Here is a 10,525-nt window from a genome sequence, read left to right as displayed (position 1 = left end):
CACGGCAGGATTAGCAAGACCACAAACAAGGGTCTGCAAATCTTTAACACATGATGACTGTGATAAGCAGCAGTTCACAAGATGGATCTGTCACTTTGCAAACCTCAAGCATACACAGCCCGATCACTATGACCTACATTCCGCACACCACAAGCTTACAAACTTCAAAAACAATGTTACAAAGAAATATAATTCTGTGAACATATGTTAAGAAAGGGTATGATTGAGAAAACACAGGGTGGTGTTTCAATGCATTTACCACTTCAAGCTTCACAACATGCCCATGTTGGTGGATGCTAAGGTGATAAGATAGCTATTGGCCTTACCTCCATATTGGGATCAAATATATTGAGGTGTTTAAATTGCCTGGATGAAACCAAGTGTCCCAATACTATATAACAATTTCACTATGTTTTGTGATCTTTGAAAAAAATCCCATTATCACCTAGCTGCTCAATTTCTTTGGTGTCAAAAACTAGAAGCTAATAAATATTGTTAAAGCTAGGCTAACTCCTTTTAAATCATGCCACACAAAATACTGGCCATTTGAAATCCATTATTTTGACACTTCTGTTAGCTAAATCTATTTAATGTGTGTTCGTCTCCAACATCTGTTGGTTGCAACCTGCGACATACAGGTTTAAATTACGATTTGACCAACATAGTAAATTTATACTACTCATAACCGGTCATCCTTCAGCAGGTCCACAAAATAAATATAACTGAGTTTAAGTTACAATCTATTACTTCCAATGTGATGGAAGTACCACATAAATATTATGTTTTGGTAATGTCCATCTACAAATACAAGAGCCAGAATGATGGGATTAAGGACAAGAAGATCCTGCTGGGACAGTGTGCGGTGAAAGCTAGAAACATAGATATAAAAAAAGGTTTCTATGATAAACACCATGGAAACTATAAACTTTTCTGGAAATGACATAAGACACTTCCGTTTAACCTCTAAATGGTCTAATGGTTTCTAAGGTCACCAAACATATAACATGCCGCTGTGTATTATGGTTCTAAAGAGCTATCAAGCAGTTCTGATAACAGGATAATGGTGCACAAAGGAGAGTGGTTTGTAAATGACACCACGTGTGCAAGACCACAGTATTGGATCGTAATACCAAACTTTTTATATCAAACTTTAGAGCATATGCTGGGTGTGGAAAGTGCACAAGTCACCAAATAAGCATTTTATTTTTTATCAACTAAACATTTTTTATGGGTTCCAATGGGAAGAAAATCTGTAATTCACAGAGTACTGTAGTGTTTACCACAAGTTCACCCTCACACCATAGACAATAGGGAGCATATCAAATTGTAGGTGGAGGTAAAGTACTTGCAAACCATGTTTCAAATGGAATAAGATTTGTGGAATGGATGTGATGGAGGAATTGGAGTAAGAATGACAGATGTGATCTCTAAACAATTCTTGAACTGGCAATTAATTTTTTTTTTTTTAATTATGTGTACAGATTTTGCACTGACAAACTGAAAAACGCTGCGAGTCAAATGTTACTCACATGCATTAAGAGGAAATCCTCTTGAAGTATGAAAATCCACTATGTGAGTGGAGGGAGGAAGGTCTGTTGGTCACTCTCACAGGTAGGAGAGAATTTGTGATAGACATTACCAGATTAAGTAGTAGCTGGGACAAAATTTACATTTACCAGCAGAGATTTTTTTTTTTATTCCTGTAAATTATGGTTTGTGTTTAAGGTAAATGGTGAAAGTCCAGTGAATTAAACTAATCCATCCAGTTCCTGAGAGTTTAAAATCAATAACTGTGGCCCAAGATGCTGGGGTTACATACATTTTCATTCAGGATCACCACATTGTTGCTTTAGTGGGTCCCAGAAAGAATGTAAGCATAATTCTTCAAAGACTGATTTAAGTTTTCATGCATCTCTTATCCGTGCCCCATTTAAAAAACCTTACATTTTTGTGGAAACTGTATTCACCACACTACTTGAATGTATGAGAGGTGTGGAGTTTTCCCAATCAGCTCTGAAAACCGAGGCAAGGTTTACTTTGGCACTTAACAGGTCATTTAAAAAAGGCGGGCACTGCAGTAGTGGAAGTCCTCAATGCCCAGCTAGCATTGACCTCTCTTCCTAAAGCTCTGATCACATAATGAACTACTGACTGCTAAACGCCAAGCTGCTTGAACATGGATACTGACAACAGATGGCTGGCAAGCTAAACTGTACTGCTCATGTGCAAACCAAGGCAGAGTGCACTTAAAGCACGGATGAGGATGGGGCACAACATACACTGTCAAACTGAGAAGTGCATGAAAAGGTGGATATGTTTTAGCCTCACAGCCAGTTTAAGCCATGGTCTGCGCATGAGGAAAAAGGCCAGTTGCACTCTCAATGTGGAAGAAATTATATGAAATATAGATTTCCTAATAAAATGGTGGCTAAAAAAAAAGATTATCTTGCTTGTAGCAGATATAACTGCATGATCATTTCCGAAAATAAGGAAGTAGGCTCTGTGTTGAATCGCTGCTGTGGGTTGTTATATGTTTTTTGTTTGTTCTTTATTGATGTATATTGTGATATATGTCATTTGTTTGTCTTCCTCTTTAAATAGGCGCCATTGTTTGTATGTGCTACAAATAGATTTTGATATATTTGTTTAGAATAATAATAACTGTGGAGAGGGTAATTAAATGTGCTCTAATCAAAAATTGATTTATATGGTTTCCTTTATACCATTTTTCATTGTACAGAACTACGTCCCATACCCAGGTATTAAAGGGTAATTTGGGTATACCCCTGTTGATTATGTGAGGCACTGTGACGGCAGAAATCATTTTAACGTTAGTTCAGGTTTAATGTCTAAATTGTAAGAAATTTGATATGGATTTAATGTTTTCAGAATATTACTACAAATGGACATATGATGGAAGGTTAAGGATGTGTTTGTAATAAACTAGATATACGCAAGTGTCAGTAAAAAAAATCAAAAGCTATCAGCACAAATAAATTGCTCCCCCGATGGAGAAGGTAGGGGCGTGGGTCTTTGTTCTAGATAACATCCTCCTATCCACACAGGGTAAGAAAATAGACCAACATGGACCGACTGCCTCAGAGTAATAGTAGGACTTGTCATGACAAGCCGTACTTCAGAATGAACATTACAGCTTGGGCAGAGGCTGGATGGCCAGTACCACTGAGGCAGGGTGTATAATATCAATTCTTTGAAAAGCCAGGGGTGCTGGGTTAGAGTCAGTCACATGTCAAACTCTGACCAAACGCGAGCAATTTGCCCGTCTTCTTGTCATCCTCCGGGCCGTCAGAGCATTTTCCACTTTCTCTACAAGTCATGTCATGTAACCTTGGGTTTTCATAGCACAGTACTTTTGCTGCCCTTGTGCCACTTCACTGTACTAATTGGGTGTGGAGAATTGGGAGGCAGAAGCAAATTAACCTGGCATAACTCTCTCAATGGAAGAGACCAAACAGCATCTATTCTTCCGTCAGGTAAGAGGATCAGCCCAAAAGACACCTGTGAGGACAGTGGACAACATCTGCAATGCACCGCTATTCTTATGAATTGATATGCCTTTGCAACTTTTCTTTATTAGAGAGACTGGAGTGGAATAGCTATGCCACATGATGATGGCAGAAGCGTTATTCCTTAAGTACTTTTTTAGTGCAGCAATCAATGCTACAAGTACCACAATGCAAGATGACTGGAAACCTGGTGAAACCAGGAGTAATTAAATGGGAGGAGATATAGTCTAACTATATTGTCCAAGTTAAAGACTGTGCAATCTAGCAATCTGCATTCCTCTACTGTCTTGAAAACATGTCCGTCCTTCCCTTCTGTTCCACCATCACATATTGGTTTCCAATATACAGCTACTCAGTCACTACATACACCATATTGAATTGGGGATACTCTTTGTAAAGCACAGCACTTGGAGCTAGGCTTGCATTGTAACAAATGCTTGAAACAAAATAGAAAACCTCTTCTCACTCTGGACCTCGGACCCATGGCTGTCAATATGAGGCCAAAAATGACAACTTCATGGCACCCATCTTCACTTGTTGCATTCAACCCCATCACTGTCATTTTCATTTTCAAAATGCACACCAAGCAAAAGAAAGGCATTTAAGCACAGGGAGGGAAGACCTAGCAAAACTACCACCCAAACTAGGGGTCAATGATATGAATTCGTTCTCTCAAGTATTGAGTTTTCTATTAAAAAGAATAGTAGTACAAACAAGGTAGTGCATTGGCATGGGAGCTGAAAACATGCCTTGGCCACTGCTGTTCCACACGGCCTGAACCTTGTTGACAGCTACATTTTCCTTCTTAAAAACTATAAATTTCGTTGCATCTTTTACTTTATCGGTTAAATGGTCACTACAGCCACCAAAGTCTACTAAATCCGTGTTACAGGCTTACAAGTTGCAATCAAACACGTTGTCAATACCGGATACATCATAGTCATCCATTGGAATCCCCCCCAAAAAAAGGACACCTTTACACAACTGAAATTATACATATCATTTTCCAGTCCACACGGGCATGCTGTAATGGTACAACAGCCTACCAACCATTGCATATTCACCAGCACCGCTAGACAACAGGCTCTGTAGGACAACAATATATTGTCCTAAAGTGATGATAGTACTACCGTCAGCCCACCAAATATGGAGAGTATTCTCCTTATAGGTAGGAATTCTCCAAACAAAAAACAGGGTGTATCTTATGTTCACATCAGTCACATCACCAGATACATATAACAAGGACACTTACCACCATTCTTGTTACCTTATATTGGAGGGGGCCTTAACGGTGAGAAAAAACATATTTTCCCTTAAATTTCCAACAAAGCTTAATTTACATATTTTGGCCATGCCCAAAATATAAAACACACTTTTAATGTATTACCCGATTAAACATAACCCTACCGGGAATCTTTTTACAACTCTTTGAAAACTCTTCACTCCTAATTCCCAAAAACAGGGAGTAAAGTACTGCGAATCAAAACCTTACTAGGTGCACTGAATGCAGATATCCCCTTCGTATTTGAGTACAGCACAGTCAAATAGGGCTGACAACACTATCATCTATTCTAACCTATCGAGCACATTGCTAAAAAAAACGAGTATATCATGAGCTGCTTGCTACACTTCAAAAGCTGAAATTGCTCCCAGGGACCACTGTTCTGAAACTGAAATCATTGTCATTTATTACGACCAACAAAGGGGAGCAGATTTCGACGCAGTTTTGCATAGTGATGACATCTTAAACACCAATCTAAAATACACAAAACATACTCTGCTTCTGAAAAGTGCACACCGTCTACACAATGAAGGCAGCTTCCCACCCACTCGCAGCAGCTGACAAAACCCAACAGGAATGTAAGACAGCTCTTGGGGTGAGCACCAGCTGTGGGGATCTGTGTGCAAACTGCAGGAGACACATAGGTGCCAATTGTTTACACGCCAGGTGTTACCAGCTAAAAATGCTTGGACTCACTGAAGAGGACAGCGCTATGCATACTTGGACGTGTACACCCATTATTAAAACCATAATGATAGGGTCCACGTTGCAACGTGCGCTACTGAAAGGACAAGAATGGCTCTGGGTGCCACACTGACCAAAGACAAACCCCAGCAAGCCACAATTACCTCATCAACCACATGCTGTTGAGAAAAGGATTATGGTTTGTTAAAGTAAATACAGCAAGTTATTAAATACCGGAGACAATTCACTTTTTAGAAAGGTGTATTTAACCCAACACTTCCCTTATTATTTCAGTGTGTTTATCTAAATAGGAGATCACGGACATTTAAGCAACAGTTACCCAGAGGTACACATAAACCCACACATACACCCGTCACCAGCCCGCGAGTGTATGATAAATGCATCCCTAGAAACTGATACCCACAAGCACGTTTGTGAATGCAGGTGCACGTGGGTTTCAGTAGCTCCACTGTGCAGCGTGCTGCTCTCCTGATGTGCTTTTGTGTGATGCTGGCTTGGCTGAAGCTGTTGGGTTCTACCTGTTGCATCCACCGGAAGCTGGTGTGTTCCAGATGGCAAACGGATGGCCAGACTGGCTGGGAACGGTCCTTCTTACCTGCCCTTGGCTGGCTCCCCAAAGCGACCGTTTTTTGCTTGAGCAATGAGGGCGACGGGGACTAATGGTAAAGTACGATTTAATGTGCCGTGTGCAAAGTACAAAGGGCCTGCCTTTATCTCTCAGACACAAACAGCCAAAAGAGGCCATAAAGGGAACATAGCAGCAACGCTTTGGCAAAGAGAGGTTAAGTCGTCCTGCTTACATGTTCAAATATCACAAGAAGCAGGGGCTTCAAAATCAGAGAGAAAGCTCGTGGGGGGCTGAGACGGAGGAGCACAGAGCAAGGTCTTAATTTCCCCATCCGCCGAGGTCATTCTGAAACACAGTGAACACGTGTTGCCATGTCACCTAACTGCAGTGTGGAGCAAGGCTGCTTGCAACACTGTCGATGTACTGATGTTTCAAACAGTGCTCGGTTCTTATGTTAACCCTGCTTCTTAAGTGCTTCCAATTTTATCAGATAGGGAAAAGGAGGTAAAGAAAGATATACAGCTTGCCAAGGATCACACAATTTGGTAATCTGGGAAATAAGTACTAGAACTCATATTAAGAAGAGGAGCTCGCTCTACAACAAAATCCAGTAGTCCTAAAGTAAAGTGTAATAGTAGTAGGGAAAATGGCGCTTCCAGAGTGTAAAAGAGATGTGATACAGTACACATACAAGCTGACAGGATTTGAGTCAAACTAGGGTGAGGTGCAGTGATATTCACGTTTTACAAGAACCCCTTGTAAATGGGAACTAATAGCAGGGATTGGAGGCTGATATGTGGGTGTAAGGATACTGATAGGTTTGTCCTAGTTAAGCACATCTTCCAGGGTCGATCATGACTGAAGGCAGATTGTGAAATGCACGACTTTGTTGAGAAATGAATGCATACACGGACCAAATGAATTAGAAACATTAACATTTTATGTATATATTATGATAGAATCTGTGGACTGGATTAGGAATAAAGATGTCCCCTAATCACTACCCCTCTACATGGCCAATAGAATGAAACATTTAGCATGGGCTTCCCAGAGGGATCGTATGGCTGGTAGGTGGGATAGCACATCATGTCCCCACTACTACTGTGAACAAATCATCACAGATTTAAAAAAGAAAAAAAAAAAAAGAGGCTGTGCAAAATAAACCTACTTTTCTGCCCTTGATTGAAGCGCTGATTTCTACTCCCTTAGCTATAGGGAAAAAGACAAAAGTAAACAACAGATTGCACAGCACTAGAACAAGCAGAAAAACACACGCTCTCAGACCTCTTAGGAGATCTCCTTCTGAGATGGCCAGGCATCGGGAATTAGCTCTTTAACACTGCATTGGATCATTCCGAAGAGGAGTGCATGCAGGCATTTGCCTTCCCTTATTAGATGGATCCGCCTGAGCTGGGACACAGACAATGCAAGACCCATCCCCTACCCCCTATAATCGTGAGCAACACTAAACACATCCATTTGTGGGAGAAGGTGGACCAAATGTGTTTGGTGTAATTTATCTATGAAACCTGCTGATGGAAATGGGAATGAGATTGCAAAAGATAAACAAAGTAAATAATTTCCATTTCTTTTTCTGTAGATGATAGTCATGGGACGCATCTAGGGATGTATTTTTAAAAAACTATGTATTTATATATCTACAAGATTTGAGCACTTTTAGGTCTCAGGACAAACAAGGTCTTCAGTTGATGACTACATCTCTCAATGGAGATACTGTCCACTGGCACAATCCAGTCCTCCTCTTACCCCTGGAAAGTCGAGAATCTCCGCAGCTCAGGAATGTTAGTACTAGAGTTTTAAGTGCATGGGGGATGCACAAAGCAAGTGGCCCCTCTCTTGCTTAGTCCATCCAAGGCCTAGGGGTCTCGCTCCTTTTTAACTTTCACATCACCAGCAAGGATGGTGGCAATTTCGCCTTGCATGAAGGCCCAGGGCACATTGGATCCAATCAGTGGGCACTTCTCCCCGCTGGGGCAGTACACCTCATTGCTAGCTCCCTGTGACTTGATGAACTCTCTTGAGCAGGGGAAACAGAATTTGTGGTGGGGCACAGATGGGCACTGAACAAAGTGGGTATCCTCAAGGTGCTCATGGCAGATTGTGCAGCACAGTGGTACTGGGTTGGAGCTACCTGAAGAATCTGGGGCACTCTGAGCAGCCGTCTGTTCAGCTGAGTGCCCACTGGAAGAACCTGCAGAAAAAGAAGCCGAGTCCCCATTGCGTGACACTAGTCGGTGCTGAGTGGAAGACGTGGCAGCTGGCGAGGCAGGGCTGGCACTGCTCTGACGAGTGGTGGAATGCACCATGCTTCCATCCTTTGGGGACTGTCCAGCTGCAGTGCCCAGGCTGTCTGCCACATTTTTTAGTGCAGCGATAGGTGAGGGTTCTTTACGATGTGATGTCTCCAATGAGGTGGCAGTCGGTGTGGCAGCAGTAACGAGTGGCATGTGGGACATGGCAGTGTACATACTGGCAGATGTTTGTGGCATGGTGTGTTGCTGCTGGCGTTGCTCTTCACTAGTGAGTTTCCCACCGGCGCCTGTTTCACTTTCTGGCTCCGGGGAAGCCTTGCGTCGCCGCATAACTGTCTTTGGGGGAGCAGAACGGACAAGGTTACAGGGGGCATTGGGTGGGAGGGCACAGCTAGAATCCACATACTGCTGTGGAAGCATATCCAGGGACACCGCTTCCCTGAAAGAACGGACAGCTTCAGTGAAGAGCTCCCCCAACAGGCGCCAGTCGCCTGTTCCATGCCTCTTCTCATATTCCAGATACTTGAACCCAGATGAGATGACTTTCTGAGAATCTTTCATACAGTCTTGAAACATTTGCCTGGCCAACCCCGACACACTAGTGTAAACGTTGCCGGAGCCACATGGATATTCTGTAAAGATCTTCAGCTCATACTCATAACCTGGTTTGGCGCCCGCATCAAACGCTAGTACCCGGCCAACAAGTGTGTGGTCCTTCTTGAAGCGCACATTAAAAGGTGCGCAGGCAGAGAGGGTGACAAGCTGCTCCCGCACCATCTTCGGTTTGCTATGCCACTCTTCGGCTCGGTGACGGGCACTTTCGTTAAGTTCTGCGAAGGATTCATGTCGCTGCTTCTCCCTCAGCTCTCTCTCAATGTCGCTGTAAGTCATGGTAACAGTCGCCGGTCTCTTCACTGGCTCCCCCAGCAATGGGCCAGCCATTGTAAGCATTGGCCGACCACTTAGCCCAGCCATGGCTGCCGCGAACAGGCCCTGTGAGCCAGCCAACATACCTTGTGGGATCATGTTGTTAGCCACTGGACCTACTACTGTGCGACGTGTATTAGGACTTTGCCTGCTGCCCTCGTTCGGGCCTTCGTCCCCTCTTGACATCCCATTTGGCAGCCGTGAGGTAAGGGTGTAGTCACTCATAACCCTGGCACGGTCAGTGGCACTAGGGTATCTTTCGGCTGTGCCAGGTCGGCCAGGCTCGACGGCCAGCCCTTCCTTCGTCTGCAGTGTGCCACCATGTTTGACGTTGTGTGGCCCTGGCGAGCGTCCCTCCTGCATGCCGTGGCTCCGCTTGAGCTGCCTGGCAGCTTCAATGAGCACCTCGATCCGGTCAGCGCCTTCAAAGTTAACACAGCCACGACACACGGCTTCACTGAAGTCCCAGATCATAGCCCAGGGCATTTTGGGTAGGTCGCACAGGTAGCACCATTGTCTTCTAGAGGCCTGCTGCGACGAGGACATCTTGCTGCTGCCGCCGCCCCTTCTGGGGGAAGAAGGCGGGGGAGGATCCCAGACGGTATCTGTGCTCTCCCGTCCTGTTTAGCCCTTGGCAGTCAATCCCGGGCGGTTGGACGTGGTTTGCCCGACCGATGGTCCGGCCCACGGCTCCGTCTCCTCTGAGACCACTGCCGCTGCCTCAGAAGCCTGTCCGTTCGTGGAGAAACTTGCTCAACTCTGCCGCAAGGCCTGCTGGGAGTAGTAGTCCATTGCTGCAGGGAGGGGCCGCTTAAAGGGCCCGCGTTCTCTATTTTGTTTAGGGCTATATACTACGGCAAAGCAATCCGCCTTGCTTCTATTTAGTTCGTGTCATGCGTTTTCAAACTCCTGAGCGTTATTGCTTTTCTGGGCACTGTCATGTCTGAGCTGCTTCCCGGAAAGACACTTCAAAAATCAGGAAGCGATATGTGACGTCTAAAAAAAAAAAAAAAAAAAAAAAATAGGCACGCAAAATAGTCTAATTTTAACACTTTTCGTGACCTTTTTGGCAAAGTAGTTACAGTGCTGAAACTGGAAAAACGTAATCTAGGAACACGTGCATTGGGTGCCAAGGTACGACAGCTGAAAGAAGATGAAGTTGCGAGGAAGGAGATATGAAAAGCGGCGTCTGACAGGAAGATGACATTTTTTTTTTAATCAGCACCACAGAAATTTGCAACAA

The 10,525-nt window shown here is 43.8% G+C and overlaps 1 protein-coding gene across 1 annotated transcript; it reads right to left on the bottom strand.

Annotated features, from left to right (window-relative positions):
• Positions 1 to 5,736: 5,736 nt before the first annotated feature.
• IRF2BP1 (interferon regulatory factor 2 binding protein 1) lies at positions 5,737 to 10,063 on the bottom strand. The gene has a single exon (XM_078660905.1). It carries the CDS (start codon positions 9,826 to 9,828, stop codon positions 7,960 to 7,962), a length of 1,869 nt encoding a protein of 622 aa, XP_078517031.1. The 5' UTR covers positions 9,829 to 10,063; the 3' UTR covers positions 5,737 to 7,959.
• Positions 10,064 to 10,525: the final 462 nt, after the last annotated feature.

This window comes from Lissotriton helveticus, chromosome 9 (genome assembly GCF_964261635.1).
Source record: "Lissotriton helveticus chromosome 9, aLisHel1.1, whole genome shotgun sequence".
NCBI lineage: Eukaryota > Metazoa > Chordata > Amphibia > Caudata > Salamandridae > Lissotriton > Lissotriton helveticus.
This window is presented reverse-complemented; position numbering and strand designations above follow the sequence as displayed.

Excerpts from the sequence above, each read along its gene's own strand:
- IRF2BP1 (XM_078660905.1), bottom strand. The coding sequence starts at position 9,828 with ATGTCCTCGTCGCAGCAGGCCTCTAGAAGACAATGGTGCTACCTGTGC.